General features: G+C 47.1%; 1 protein-coding gene across 1 annotated transcript; it reads right to left on the reverse strand.

The window, feature by feature from the left end:
* Positions 1-709: 709 nt before the first annotated feature.
* On the reverse strand, positions 710-16280 carry mettl8 (methyltransferase 8, methylcytidine). The gene is made up of 10 exons (XM_056289062.1): positions 15927-16280; positions 12951-13107; positions 12434-12525; positions 11972-12333; positions 11222-11271; positions 10664-10724; positions 3413-3552; positions 1406-1512; positions 1165-1230; positions 710-1073 (listed from the first exon to the last, which is right to left on the reverse strand). Exons 2-10 carry the CDS (start codon positions 13100-13102, stop codon positions 919-921), a joined length of 1185 nt encoding a protein of 394 aa, XP_056145037.1. The 5' UTR covers positions 13103-13107; positions 15927-16280; the 3' UTR covers positions 710-918.
* Between the last annotated feature and the right edge of the window lie 83 nt (positions 16281-16363).

Consider the following 16363-nt stretch of genomic DNA (forward strand, 5'->3'; position numbering starts at 1 on the left):
AAAAAAACGCTATATATATATATATATATATATAAATATCTATTCTCTGCTCCTCACCCTGTCGAGCCCTTTTGAAGCCACCATGGACCCAGGGAATTTTGGATAACACATTATATGTATATGTGTGTGTGTGTGTGTGTGTGTATATATATATATATATATATATATATATATAACTTTGTTAATAGAAACTCAACGGTAGGAAAAGTGCTCAACAAATAAGGAGCAAAATAATTGAGTCAAGTAAATTCTTTATGAGGCAGTACAAGCCTGTTTCATGCCATAAGCAGTCATCAGCTGTCAAATTGTGTAATACATTTGCCGGCTGTTCTACTTTTCCATACAAAGTCTCAACTAGTGACTTGTTCCGTCTTACTGCTCAGAACCCGGGTACTTGACATATAGCTCTCTGCTCTTATAGGGGTGCTACTTAATTAGATTGATTGCTTATGGCATGAAACAGGCTTGTACTGTCTCATAAAGAATTTACCTGACTCACTGGATTTTTTAAAATATATATATATATATATATATGTATATACACACACACACATTTATGATGTATCTTTTGTACCATTTTTCAGCTAAAAGTTACACGAGATGTACTAAACATGAGCAAGAGTACTGTCCAATTTTCAAGCTACAGCAGGCAAGAATGAATTAACCTACTAGTTTGGATTAAAAGGTAACCAAGTGATGAACACAATAAGCCATTTTATTCCACAAACTCGTCTTTCTCCATACGTTTGATCAACATATTCCCCGGAGACCCGCATGATGCGGTAAATTCTCCGTTTCACGGTTCTTCGGTTGGTCCTTGTTCTCCCCCCCCCTCCTCTTCTTCTTCAGCGTTGGTGACTAAACGTGTGTCAGATGAAAAGGCGGGAGTCGCACACCGAGGCTGCGCGACGCCGGGTGTTAAGATGGAGGAGTCGGATGGGTTTTCCTGTATTTGCCCTGCATCCACACTCGGCGCATTACAACTTTCCTCCCTCTGTTCACTTGAAGCCTCCTGTCCTCCAAATTCTGAATTTCTTCCAGTCCGGCGTTGGAAAATAATCTGTGAACCTCATCTGGAACAAGAAAGACGTGTCAGCACTGAATTATTCACCCCCGTGTACCAACGTCTGCAACCTTCTGAAAGTAAAGGGAGTTTTGAAACACCTTTCGTGAAATAGTAGACGCATGTTCCATCGCCACGGGTGTAGAAATTCTCTGATAGACACCGTCCTGTTGGCAGGGGACATTTTTTTTTCACAGTTGCAGAACTGTTTCTGAGAAAGACTCGAGGCACACAGCACGGCATAATGCCTATGTTAGGTAAGGTTGATGCAAAGACAAATCCCGGAGAGAAAACTAAACATCAAAAGACGCGTTTGGGAGACGCGTCTGTTTGGACACCAACCTTTCTTAAACCTGAGCTGGGAGAAATCGTATCTGCCGTAATCCCGAAAGAGAAACGTCCCTCCTTGTTTCAGGTATTGGCACAGTCGGTTCACAGTTCCTTGCATTCTGCCAGTGAAAGAACAGTGGAGCATGAACCTCGTGGCAGGCGCTACGTCAGCACGCTGCTCAAAACAAGAACTCTAGCACGTTACACAGAGATTTAAACAGAAGCTTGGCGGAGAAGAGGGAGAAGAGGGAGATGCCAGCAGCTTAACATTTACACAGCCATTAAAGACAAAGTTGCTCTGGATGAGATATCATCTGAGGTCACTCATTCATTCATTCATTCATCATCAGCTGCTTCTCCGGGGGTCGGGTCGCAGTGGCAGCAAGCTAAGTAGGTCACTCCAGACGTCCCTCCCCCCAGCAACGCCCTCCAGCTCCTCCTGGGGGATCCCAAGGCGTTCCCAGGCCAGACTGGACATGTATTCCCTCCAGCTCCTCCTGGGGGATCCCAAGGCCTTCCCAGGCCAGACTGGACATGTAGTCCCTCCAGCTCCTCCTGGGGGATCCCAAGGCCTTCCCAGGCCAGACTGGACATGTAGTCCCTCCAGCTCCTCCTGGGGGATCCCAAGGCCTTCCCAGGCCAGACTGGACATGTAGTCCCTCCAGCTCCTCCTGGGGGATCCCAAGGCCTTCCCAGGCCAGACTGGACATGTAGTCCCTCCAGCTCCTCCTGGGGGATCCCAAGGTGTTCCCAGGCCAGACTGGACATGTAGTCCCTCCAGCTCCTCCTGGGGATCCCAAGGTGTTCCCAGGCCAGACTGGACATGTAGTCCCTCCAGTGAGTTCTGGGTCTACTCCGGGGTCTCCTCCCAGTTGGCCGTGCCCGGTAAACCTCCAAAGGAAGGCACCCAGGAGGCATCCTGATCAGATACCCGAACCACCTCAACTGGCTCCTTTCGATGCGAAGGAGCAGCGGCTCTACTCCGAGCTCCCTCCGGATGTCCGAGCTCCTCCCCCTATCTCTAAGGCGGAGCCCAGACACCCTACGGAGGAAACTCATTTCAGCCGCTTGTATCCAAGATCTCACCCTTTCGGTCACTACCCAAAGCTCATGACCACAGGTGAGGGGTGTAACAAAGACTGACTGGTAAATTGAGAGCTTTGCCTCCCGGCTCAGCTCCCTCTTCACCACAACGGTCCGGTACAACGTCCGCATTACTGCTGATGCTGCACCGACCCGCCTGTCAATCTCCTGCTCCATCCTACCCTCACTCGTGAACAAGACCCCGAGATACTTGAACTCCTTCACTTGAGGCAACGACTCATCCCCAGGTAATAGTGAGGTAACGTTGTTCTTTATTAAAGTGCTGAAAATAGACCCGTGTGTGTTGAATGAGGAGTAAAGTGCTGGGAATACCAAACTGGAATCGACCATGATCTGGAATAAATATAAACTGAAAATAAACGCACCAGTCAAGAGAGACATGCATGGAGGCACGCTGGCTAGCTGCTAGTCCATACCCAGTCGCCTAATGAACTGCAATCTTCCAAGGGTTCGATATGAGGTAAAATGACTGACAGGTCATGAGAGCACTCCTCCGTGTGTGTAAATCAAAGGCAACAGGAGTTTCCACTCAGATGATCTGGAATAGAAACACGTTGTATGTGCATTCAATACTATTCTGCATTCCAGACTGCGGCCGACTATCCCCCCCCCCTCCCCGGATCTGAAATTGAAGGACTGCCCATGCAAACCAAGAAGTTAGGCCTAGTTTAGACCAATTATGATTCAGTTACAGAGATTTGTGCATAACAAAAACAAATGCAGTACATGACAGTGAACCTGTATTTAGAGAGGACACAGAGGTCAGGGAGGACATTCAGTTAAAGCCAGAGGGAAGAGGGTGTGGGTGGGATGAAGCGAGGTTGGTTTTTTTTTTTTGGGGGGGGGGGGTTAGTGCACTGGCAGGTGACAAATGACATCAGGCTCTCCCATCTATGTGTTTTAACCTTCACCCACCGCGCCGGATGAATGGAGGAGAGCACAAAGACCGCCAGAATAACATCCAGGCTCTGCGGAGGGAAGGGAAAGGACGCCGTTTCTTCCCGCAGGTCGTGGACAAAGGCGTGACACGAAGAGGGATTATAGTCCGGATGGTCCTGTGGCAGGAATATACAGAGACGTCCCCACAACAGTTTCAGATGTCACACAGATTAGATTCCTAACACCTAATGGTCAATTCTTGCACGAGACAAAATTGTTTTGACAATTTCGCTGATTTTAAAATGAACATTAATGTTGCAAAAATTCTCCCCTTTTCTAGTTGGCTTCTTCGCGAGCACTTCTGCAGCATTCGTGGTCTGTCATATCTATATCCTGGGAATATGACTTTCTTTTTTTTTTGGAGGGATTTTCCTCCCTCCCCCCCCCCCCCAGTTGTACTTGGCCAAATACCCCACTCTTCCGAGCTGTTCCCACCCACAGACACGGCCAATTGTGTCTGTAGGGATGCCCGACCAAGCCGGAGGCAACATGGGGATTGGAACAGGCAATGGAATGCTACCCGGACGCCCTTGACTTTGACCTTTTGACCCCTTTACAATTTATTTGTTAAGATAATCTAGGAAAGAAGTTTATGTTACTGCTTTACTCTGTAGGCCAGTCTCTAATAATGCAGCTGCAAAGAGAGACGAACAGTTGTTGCATAAAGTGCGAGAGTAAGATACTGCGTTGTTTTTATGTCGTCAACTGATGCAGTTACTTTAAACATGCCAAGTTCACTTTTCCTGCTAACATCTGGAACCGATGGCAATATAGTTTTCTCGCTCAACAAACAATGAAATAAAGCGATACGTGTTCATTTGGCTTCTGGGTCGAATGTCTGCAAAACCAAATATCTCTTGCGGGTCAAAAAGAAGCGTCTGAAGTGAAACCAGACCCACTGTTATCTGCACTGATCCACACTGGTTAACATACGGCATGCCCGGCCTCACCACTGCTACTTTGTGGTTTTAAATGTCGTCTTCAAACTGAGGGCATTTGCAGTTACAGTGGCAACAGAAAGTCTTCACACCTCTGTTAAAATGGCAGCTATTTGTGACGTAAAAAGAATGAAACCAGGATAAATCGTGTCCGAACTTTTTCCACTTTTGTTTGGAAATGGCAACCCGTAAAAATAAAGTGGAAAAACAACCAAACATTTTAGGGGGGGGAAAAAAAAGAAAAATAAGGCGGCAGCGTGGCGCAGGGGTTAAGGCGGTCGCCTCACAGAAGGTCCTGGGTTCGAGCCCCGGGGTTGTTTAACCTTGGGGGTCGTCCCGGGTCGTTCTCTGTGTGGAGTTTGCATGTTCTCCCCCTGTCTGCGTGGGTTTCCTCCGGTGCCCCGGTTTCCTCCCACAGTCCAAAGACGTGTAGGGCAGGTGAACCGGCCGTACTAAACTGTCCCTATGTGTGAATGTGTGTGTGTGTGTGTGTGTGTGGGCCCTGTGATGGCCTGGCGGCCTGTCCAGGGTGTCTCCCTGCCTGCCGCCCTATGACTGCTGGGATAGGCTCCAGCATCCTCGTGACCCTGAGTAAGGACAAGCGGTTTGGATAATGGATGGAAAAAGGAAAAATACAAAACTTGCACACCCTTGTATAATTGGGGATGTGGCGTGTTCAGAATTAACCAATCACATGCAAACTCATGTTGAATAGTAGTTTGTTAGGGGGGCATCCGGGTAGTATGGCGGTCTATTCTGTTGCCTACCAACACGGGGACCGCTGGTTCGAATCCCCGTGTTACCTCCGGCTTGGTCTGGCATCCCTACAGACACAACTGGCCGTGTCTGCGGGTGGGAAGCCGGATGTGGGTATGTGTCCTGGTCGCTGCACTAGCGCTTCCTCTGGTCAGTAGGGGGCGCCTGTTCGGGGGTGAGGGGGAACTGGGGGAAAAGCATGATCCTCCCACATGCTACGTTCCCCCGGTGAAACTCCTCACCATCAGGTGAAAAGAAGGAGCTGGTGACTCCACATGTATGGGAGGAGGCATGTGGCAGTCTGCAGCCCTCCCCGGATCAGCAGAGGGGGTGGAGCAGCAACTGGGACGGCTCGGAAAACTGGGGTAATTGGCCGGATACAATTGGGGAGAAAAGGGGGGGGGTAAAAAAAATAGTAGTTATTTAGTACACCTGCCATCAATTAAAGTGACTGATTCACCCCAAATAAAGTTCAGCTGTTGGTGTGGGGGTTTCCTGACATTCTCTTGGTTGCATCCAACTGCAAAAGCCATGCTCCACAAACAGCTTATAAAGCATGAACGAGATCTCATTGTTGAAAGGTATCGAGCAGGAGAGGGGTACAAAAGAATTTCCATGAATTTGTTTACTGGTTACTCCCTACATGTGACAACCATCTCCTGTGTACTTCATATGTCTGGGCTGTGGGGCACGGTGGCAAGACGGAAGCCTTTTCACACACAAAAGAACAAACAAACATGCAAGCCCGGCTAAACTTTGCAAAAGGATACATCCAGTCTCCCAAAGCCATGTGGAAAAATGTGTTATTGTGCGATGAGGACCGAGGTTGAACTTTCTGGCGACAATTCCAGAAGTTTGTGTGGCACAGAAACAACATGGCACATCACCAAAAGAACCCCATACCCCATGGTGAAGCACGGCCCAGATAGCAAAATTGCTGTGGCCCAGACCCGCCCCACACCCGACTTTCATCTCCCTTTCATCCGGGCCACATACCGCGTGGAATGATGGCACTTGGGCGGTCCGCTCCTGTTTGCCAGATCTGGGCCAGAACCAAGCCATAGCAATGCTGCATGTGCCACATAATTGCCAAAGGTGGCCCATATTTGTTTTGTGATATCTGGGCCATATTCACCATTTACCACACGGGCCACTTCCGGGTCACATCCAGATCACATGTTGCCAAGAGCACCACATCTTTGCTAAACAAGACCCACATTTGATTTGCCATATTTGGGCCATATTTGCTATTATACATGTGGGCCACTTCAGGCTCACATCCATTTTGTCAGGGCCAGAAGAAGGCCATCAGTGCCGCATCGTTGCCTGAAGTGGCCCACATCCGGATGCTATCTGGGGGGGGGGGTCCGCAGCATCGTGCACCGGGGCTGCTTCTCTTCAGTCGGAACTGGGGCTCTAGTCAAGGTGGAGAGAATCACGAACAGCTCCAAAGACCAGTCGATTTCGGTGCAAAACCGTCAGGCGTCTGCTAGAGAGCTGACGATGAAGAGGAATCTCCCCTTTCAACGCGACAATGACCCAAAGCGCGCCTCCAAATCAACACAGCAACGTGCGTTGACGCGGCCTCAACGATCCAGGTGAGGAAATCCCAGAAGGTGGAGCCGGTTCATCTGGACACAGCGGGTAGTGGGAGAAACGTTTCATCACTCATCTACGTGACGTCATCAGTCCCGGCTGACTGCAGGTATCCCCCGACCTTATAAAATGAAACCGGTCGTTGGTTTCGGCCATTGTGCGTCTGCGCTGTTCATAAGGGGTGGGGATAACCGGCAGTCAGCTGAGACGGACGGGAGCCACTTAGGCCCCTTTTCCACTGCGCGGTTCCGGCTCGACTCGACCTGACCCGACTCGCTTCTGTGTCGTTTTCCATCACCGTAACAGTACCCCCACCCCCCCTCAGTGAGGCTGGTCGTCATAGCGACACCTGGTGAAACTGCCGTGACGGCATCTTCGACGCGACCGTTGTAGAAACAAACAAGAACAATGGCGGACATCGAGGGGATTACTGTACTTAATCCTCGGTACGTGGCCGTTCGCCACGGCGAGAAGAAAACATTTGTTCCAGAAGAGGCTACAGGCGGCAAGACAACGGACTGCAAAAAAAAAATAATACAGGAGAGTCTGGGAAGCAGTACAGAGCGCAGATGACGTATAACTCCGCTTCGACCGCCTCGGTATCTAAAAATGCCGGGCGATATCCCACGCGCGCATTGATGAGCGATGACGCAAAACGACACGGTGACGCGGTTCTCCGACCAATCAGAGGTCTGCACTGATTTTAGCACCCCCTCCCCCACTCCAGTTTTTTGTTTGTGTTTTTTGGAAACCTCGACAAAGGTGGTACCAGAAAAGTGGTAACAGTTAGCAAAATGTCGGTACTTTCCAGCAATGGGAAACAAAAACAGGGCGAGTGGAGTTGAGCCGGCACCGTGTGGTGGAAAAGGGGCGTTAGATGAGTGACGAAACAAACGTTGCGTCCAGATGAACTGACTCAACTTTCTGGGAACAAAGGAGAGGCTTCACCAGAAGAAGATCAGCGCTTTGGAATGGCCCGGCCCGAGCCCGGCCCTGCAGCCAACAGAACATGTGTGGGGTTGACCTGTGCACGGGAGATGCCCTCGCAAATTGACGGATTTAGAATTTTGCAAGAAAGAGTGGAGAAAATAGTGCAGAGTGAAGACGTGCCAAGCTGATAAGACTCGAGTGCTGTAATAAAACCGACGTGCTTCAGCAAAGTATTAGTTTAGGAGTGTGCACCCTTGTGCAACCAGGTTATTTTATTTTTATTATTTTTTTGCCTAAAATATTTCTGATTGTTTTTCACTTTATTTTTATAGGTTGCAACTAAAAAAAGTAAATGGAAAAACTTGACATGATATCTTGGTTTCATTCTTTTTTCTTTTTTCTTTTTTTTACATTACAAAAACCTGCCATTTTAACAAGGGGTGTGAGGAATTTTTATATCCATCATCCAAAACGCTTATCCTGCTCTCAGGGTCACGGGGATGCTGGAGCCTATCCCAGCAGTCACTGGGCGGCAGGCGGGGAGACACCCTGGACAGGCTGCCAGGCCATGACAGGGCCTCTCTCTCTCTCTCTCTCTCTCTCTCTCTCTCTCTCTCTCTCTCTCTCTCTCTCTCTCTCTCTCTCTCTCTCTCTCTCTCTCTCTCTCTCTCTCTCTCTCTCTCTCTCTCTCTCTCTCTCTCTCTCTCGCTCTCTCTCTCTCTCTACATATATATGTATATATATATATAATCTCATCTCATCTTCAGCCACTTCTCCGGGGTCGGGTCGCGGTGGCAGCAAGCTAAGTAGGGCACTCCAGACGTCCCTCTCCTCATCAACGCCCTCCAGCTCCTCCTGGGGAATCCCAAGGCATTCCCAGGCCAGATTGGACATGTAGTCCCTCCAGCAAGTTCTGGGTCTACCCCGGGGTCTCCTCCCAGTTGGCCGTGCCCGGTAAACCTCCAAAGGAAGCCGCCCAGGAGGCATCCTGATCAGATGCCCGAACCACCTCACCTGGCTCATTTCGATGCGAAGGAGCAGCGGCTCTACTCCAAGCTGCCTCCGGATGTCCGAGCTCCTCACCCTATCTCTAAGGCTGAGCCCAGACACCCTACGAAGGAAACTCATTTCAGCTGCTTGTATCCGTGATCTCACCCTTTCGGTCACCACCCAAAGCTCATGACCATGGGTGAGGGTTGGAACGAAGATCGACTGGTAAATTGAGAGCTTTGCCTTCCAGCTCAGCTCCTTCTTCGCCACAACGGTCTGGTATATGTATATATATCCAGTTTTGTATATGACCCTTGCGTTACTGCGGATGCTGCACCAATCCGCCTGTCAATCTCCTGCTCCATCCTACCCTCACTCGTGAACAAGACCCCGAGATACTTGAACTCCTTCACTTGGGGCAACAAAACTCATCCCCAACCCGGAGGGAGCAATCCACCATTTTCCGGTAGAGAACCATGGCCTCAGACTTGGAGGTGCTGACTCTCATCCCGGCCATTTCACACTCGGCTGCAAACCGCCCCAGTGCATGTCGGAGGTCGCGTTCTGATGAAGTCAACAAAACCACATCATCTGTGAAGAGCAGAGATGCAATTCTGAGGTTCCCAAAACAGACACACTCCTCACCTTGGCTGCACCTTGAGATCCTGTCCATGGGTATCACAAACAGAACCGGAGACAAGGGGCAACCTTGACGGAGTCTGATACCCACCGAAAACGTGTTTGACTTTGTGCCAAGAATGCGGACACAGCTCTCACTTTGGTTATACAAGGACCGGATGGCTTGTAGCAACTGCCCCGGTACCCCATACTCCCGCAGAACTCCCCACAGAGTGCCCTGGGGTACACGGTCGTAAGCCTTCTTCAAGTCCACAAAACACATGTAGACTGGCTGGTCAGACTCCCATGCCCCCCTCAGCACTTCCACAAGGGTAAAGAGTCGGTCCGTTGTTCCACGGCCAGGACGGAATCCGCATTGTTCCTCCTGGATCTGAGGTTCGACAATCGGTCAGAGCCTCCTTTCGAGCACCCTAGAGTAGACTTTCCCAGGGAGGCTGAGCAATGTGATGCCCCGATAATTGAAGCACACCCTCTGGTCCCCCTTTTTGAATATGGGAACCACCACCCCAGTCTGCCACTCCACAGGTACTGTCCCCGACCTCCACGGGACACTGAAGAGGCGTGTCAACCAAGACAGCCCAACAACATATACGTATATCCATCTTATATAAGATAAACAGTGAAAGCACGACAGGCTTTTTGTACATGACCCTTGCATTTGTGGGTGCCAATATATTCAGACAGATCAGGATTAGATTCAAATGAGGAATTCAGATTTTCACTCGAACATCTCACAGGGCCTTGACTTTTAAACTCTGCGATCCATAAATATCACTATACATCCGACACCTTATCAGGCTCTTTTTCTAACGTCCTTGCATTTACACTTATTTTCTATGATAATTAAGATGTGACTTTGCACAGCCTGAAATTCCTCTTGGCAACGTCTCGTATGCTAATTAGCACAAGTGAACAAGGGTCTCATTATAAAGCCTGATATGTATCAACACGACTCAACTGTACAGCTTAAAAATTGCCATGAATAATTTAGCAAGTTTTAATCTCCTTACCGATTTAATGGAGGGGGAAAATGACTGAAAATGTAAAAAAAAAATTTTGTAAAATTTGACTGAACAAATATCACTGTCAAATAGTAGATAAGACCTGTGTAGCACGAGGTGGTTTTAAGTACAAAACTGTTTGAGATGTCAATTTCATATGGCTGAAAATATATATATATGTGGCTCTACATATATATTTTTTTTTCCCCATCAGGACCACAGTAAGCATGCAGCAAGTCAGCCCATTTCAGTTCCATGCAAGATGTGGGTTTTTTTTTTTCAACTGTATTGGAAAATTTATTTTAACATTGATAATAATTCAACATTTTAATTTGAACATTTTAATATCAGTGCCCTGGCTTTAGGAAAACGCTTACCTTGACTAGCTGAATGGCACGGGAGGAAAAGTCACAACAGTACAAGAATGCACCCGTTTCTCTGTGAAATACAACGACAAGATTAACCGCAGGAGCCGTTCTCTGAACAGATAATTCGACAGTGTGATAAGACAGTTATGTGGCTCTTGAGAAATTAAAGCTTGAGCAGAGCAATAATGAAACAATTGGATGAGCCTAACACACTTAAACATAGGACTCTACAGTCCTATGCAACGGCAAAAAAAAAAAAATGCATTGGTGTCTTCCATTATGCAAAGGAGCCATGTGCCAGAATCAGGATTTACAACTTCCTCCTCAGTATTTTCATTTATTTCCTCGCCAACAGCTCTGGAGGAAATGCTCTACAGTCCATGGAGACTATGTCATACTCTGGCAAGGGTTTTGCAAAATAGATAAAACCAAATTGAAAGTCCACAGTCAGTTCTAGGAAAGCTGTGGCAGATCAGTGTGCTATCTCCGTGTATTTTTGTTTTTTTTGTCACAGCAAAGCGAAGTCTAAGTTAATCTTATGTACTCCATATCTCGGAATACACTTACTTCATCGAATTGACAATGGGGAACACGCTGTTACCCACCCCACAACCAGCCTGCGAAGAGAATATGTTTGACTTAAATTAGAGTCAGTAGAAAGCTGACAAAAGAAATTCTGCATTTGAAATTATTATTAGCAGCCTGCTTTACATAGCAAAATGTTACAATGGGCCATGTGCAACAGCTTGTATCATCCATCCATCCATCCATCCGTCCATCCATCCATCCATCCATCCATCCATCCATCCATCCATCCATCCATTATCCGAACCGCTTATCCTGCTCTCAGGGTCGCGGGGATGCTGGAGCCTATCCCAGCAGTCATCGGGCGGCAGGCGGGGAGACACCCTGGACAGACCGCCAGGCCATCACACAGGGCCGACACACACAGTCACACACACACACACACACACACACACACACACACACACACACACACACACACACACACACACACACACACACACACACACACCTAGGGGCAATTTAGTACGGCCAATTCACCTGACCTACATGTCTTTGGACTGTGGGAGGAAACCGGAGCCCCCGGAGGAAACCCACACAGACACGGGGAGAACATGCAAACTCCACACAGAGGACGACCCGGGACGACCCCCAAGGTCGGACTACCCCGGGGCTCGAACCCAGGACCTTCTTGCTGTTAGGAAACCGCGCTAACCACTGCACCACCGTGCCGCCCAGCTCGTATTACACCAATCGAAACCAAGATCAAACATGTCGGAAATATCAGATAACCTCCAAGATCCTGAAAGCGGCATGTTGTCCAGGGAAAGAGGTAGCGTTTACGGCAAATTCATCATTTCCTCCCTCTTCTCCGTTACGTGACGGCTGGCATTCGGTTGTGTCATCCTTTTTGTGTTGTTGAGTGAGACCACCGTGCTGATGGCGCCTGGTATCCGAGTCCACGGGGGGCCCACCCGGTGGTGCGCACGAGGCTCGTTGTCCACCATGACACCCATCTGTGGCAATGTTTCGAGGGCTCGAAGGCAGCAGTTCTGGGAACTCTAAAAACAGCCAATGGCGATCTTTGAAGAACCGGCCCTGGTGCGTCTCATAAAACCTGTCCCAGTACGTGCAAGCCTTCGTGTCGTATTTACCTGAGGAGACGGAATATGAAAACATGTCATCCCGCGTCACACGTAGCTGCAGATTAAACGACTGAACCAATATCTTTTGATATGTTAAATTCGTGCTTGCCTTGTTCCTCTAAAGGAATGCGAACCGAAGAATTTTCCTCTGCCTTCCGGCGGGCCTTTTCTTTCTCCTCCTCTGTCCACTGCACATGATCCCTTAAACATAACACATTTCAAGAAAGGGATAGTCACAGCTGCAGATGCGTAAAGTCTTCTGGTTTACTTGTTTTGTGGTACAGGAAAAGTGTCTTCTCAAAAAGACACACGTCTTAAAATACCCAACTGAGCCTGTGGCTCAAGTAATGGTGAAAAGACAAATCCACTGTAACATTTCAAAGTTGATTATAAAGCTATTTACTGAATCCCCAGATTTCAGTTAAGTGTTACTAAGAATAGAAAGTTGGCGGGCCGATACTTTAATCCCATCATACATAGTCCGTTTGTTGGCTAAGATGATAGGTGGGTGTGTTCCTCCCTCGCAGATGTGAGTAAGGGATTGACATAGGGGAGGGAAGGTATTCTATATGTCCAGAAAAGAATATTAATCTTTGTGCCTGCCTATACTGAATTATAATACTAACCACATGTTGTGCTTGAAGACGTCTCCGGGGTCAGTTAGAATCCTTGATCCCAATGGAGCAGAGGGTCTTTTCCCAGTGCTATTGAGTCTTACGGAAAAATTGTCCAAAACGTTTGCCACTAAGGCTGGAGGTAGTCTCCGACATGTATACATCTCCTCTGTAGTTGCAAAAGTAGGAAAATTGCACGCCACACACACGCACACATGCACGCACACACACACACACACACACATTCTGTCTTTAATTAATAATAATAATCGTTACATCTATACAGCGCTTTTCTAGACACCCAAGGCGCTTCATAATGAATGGGATAACTCACTTCAGCCACCATTGCGGTCATTTACTATGCAGCATGACTATGATGCATATGACAGACAATTAAACTCAACATTCAAAGCATCTGTCAAAATTGCTGGTTTCAGCATTCCTTTCACATTAAAAAGTATTGATTATAATACCTCAGAAATACATTGTACACTAAGTGATAACAACTATAAAATGGTAAAAGGAGGTCCCAGCCACTGCGTCAGTCTGTCTGCATGATCAGATTCTCCAAAAATATACATCGTCGCTACTGTAATATGAGGAAGCTCTCACACATCGTTGCGCTAATCGTCTGACACACTTGACTTTAAAAAGATAACATCTTTCATATGATTGAAAATAAAACCGGTAATTTAAAAATATTTGACATACCAAACAATGTGCAATGGGAAAATTTGACCTCTATTGCTAGATAAGTAAACTCAATGTAGAAAAACAGTGATAGAGATCATAGACTACTGGGTTACATTTTGCACGAAAAGGAACATTTCGCATAAATTCCTCCTCATACTTGCTACTGCAACTTACTCTTAGCAGGTTATTATGTGTCCACGGGTGTTGCTTCAATTTGGCGCACTTTTGGCTTTTTACATTTTTGAAAAAATAAATAAATGTCTTTAAAATCTTTTTTTTTCTTTTTTCTTGTTCAAAAGCTCTATATTGAGTGGTGTGGGACACATATCATCGCGCAGCTTTGATCGTCCTACAAAGTCAGTTCGATGTTATGATGCTTTTTTTCAAAGTCGTAATAGCAAAATGTGATGTAATGACGCGTGATGGTCAGGACAGTTTACACTTTTAGGAGAGAAAGTTGGCCAAGTCTTAGACTCGCTAAGCTAACTTGTTAGCTAACGTACAATGTACAATGGATATACGTGAATAAAGTGAAATTTCTTATTTCTGAACTGGCGGGTCTACTTGTTCGTGGTCGTTACAATATATTACACGTATCAGCGATATATACGTAGGTGGGCCCTGTGATGGCCTGGCGGCCTGTCCAGGGTGTCTCCCCGCCTGCCGCCCCCCCAGGGATTGCTGGGATAGGCTCCAGCATCCCCGCCACCCTGACAGCAGGATAAGCGGTTTGGATAATGGATGGATGGATGGAGCTAAAATACTCAGCTAGTAACTTGTTTGGTAATGACTTGTAATAACGATCCTGTCAGATCAGGACATATAAACCTTCACATGACTTACATGTGTAATAACCATCCTGTCAGATCAGGACATATAAACCTTCACATTACTACATGTGTAATAACCATCCTGTCAGATCAGGTCATATAAACCTTCACATTACTACATGTGTAATAACCATCCTGTCAGATCAGGTCATATAAACCTTCACATTACTACATGTGTAATGACCATCCTGTCAGATCAGGTCATATAAACCTTCACATTACTACATGTGTAATGACCATCCTGTCAGATCAGGACATATAAACCTTCACATGACTTACATGTGTAATAACCATCCTGTCAGATCAGGAGCTATAAACCTTCACATTACTACATTTATAATAACCATCCTGTCAGATCAGGACATATAAACCTTCACATTACTACATGTGTAATAACCATCCTGTCAGATCAGGACATATAAACCTTCACATTACTACATGTGTAATAACCATCCTGTCAGATGAGGAGATATAAACCTTCACATTACTACATGTGTAATAACCATCCTGTCAGATGAGGAGATATAAACCTTCACATTACTACATGTGTAATAACCATCCTGTCAGATCAGGACATATAAACCTTCACATTACTACATGTGCAATAACCATCCTGTCAGATCAGGACATATAAACCTCCACATTACTACATGTGTAATAACCATCCTGTCAGATCAGGACATATAAACCTTCACATTACTACATGTGTAATAACCATCCTGTCAGATGAGGAGATATAAACCTTCACATTACTACATGTGTAATAACCATCCTGTCAGATGAGGAGATATAAACCTTCAAATTACTACATGTGTAATAACCATCCTGTCAGATCAGGACATATAAACCTCCACATTACTACATGTGTAATAACCATCCTGTCAGATCAGGACATATAAACCTTCACATTACTACATGTGTAATAACCATCCTGTCAGATCAGGACATACTATAAACCTTCACATCACATTTGTGGACATGAAAAAGTCACGCTGCTGCCATGACTGCTCACTGCCTCTGGCACGCCTCGTTTCCATGGCAACCACATTGTTGTTTGAAAAAACGTTGCTCTAAATTGTTCGGTGTGGTGGTAATAACAGACGGATGAGGGACAGCCATATTTAACTATGAAAATGTGCAAATTGCACATATATAAACCATATGAATTTGAAATATGTCTTTTTAAATGATTATGAGAAAACGCAAGGTAAAGCTTTAATGAATTTAACCATTTTTGTGACTTTATTATAGAGGGGAAGTTAAAAAGTCTGGGTTGGGGACAAACCCAAAACAGTGAAATTCTGACACGTTTGAATTGTCGACACACTGAAAAAGTATTAAAATGTCGCCACGGAGACACAAATCTGTTTTCCTAGCTAACACAACCTAACGCTAACGAATATAATTATTATTATTTCAAAATCTACCCTGGAGACACAAAAAAACCCCTTAACTGGAGACTCACCCGCACAGGTGCGACACAGCGCCCACCAGCGGCAGACGCACGGGAAGTAGTCTACCCTCGCGCGCGGGCGGATATTACGAGCCGCACCCGGAAGCGCGTCACGGCGTTCCCGGAAGCGGAGCGGCGACGCGCGCTAAGGCTAGCTGAGCGTGGGCACTGCGGCGGCGTGTTTCGAGCTTGTTGTCGAACCTTTAGGCGGCCCGTCGCACGTACCTGGAGGCGGTGGTCGACTCGGCGCCTTCCTCCACACTCGTAGGAGAAGTCGCGCTAACCGCCGTCCCCGGCTGAGCGCCGTAAACGACGCGGGTTTGTCCCCTGCCGCCTTGCCCCACACCCGGCAGCACTCGAGACCCGGAAACGCGCTTCTCTCGGGAGTCAGCGCGCTAAAAGTGCTCGTACCCGGCTGTGGCCGCGGTACTGGGCGCTTCGCTCGAGGT

This window comes from Lampris incognitus, chromosome 11 (genome assembly GCF_029633865.1).
Source record: "Lampris incognitus isolate fLamInc1 chromosome 11, fLamInc1.hap2, whole genome shotgun sequence".
Lineage (NCBI taxonomy): Eukaryota > Metazoa > Chordata > Actinopteri > Lampriformes > Lampridae > Lampris > Lampris incognitus.

Excerpts from the sequence above, each read along its gene's own strand:
- mettl8 (XM_056289062.1), bottom strand. The coding sequence starts at position 13,102 with ATGTATACATGTCGGAGACTACCTCCAGCCTTAGTGGCAAACGTTTTG. Across the intron at positions 11,272-11,971 it reads CCGCTTTCAGGATCTTGGAG|GCTGGTTGTGGGGTGGGTAA; the intron begins GTTATCTGATAT and ends TTCTCTTCGCAG. Across the intron at positions 1,231-1,405 it reads CCAGCTCAGGTTTAAGAAAG|GACGGTGTCTATCAGAGAAT; the intron begins GTTGGTGTCCAA and ends CCCTGCCAACAG.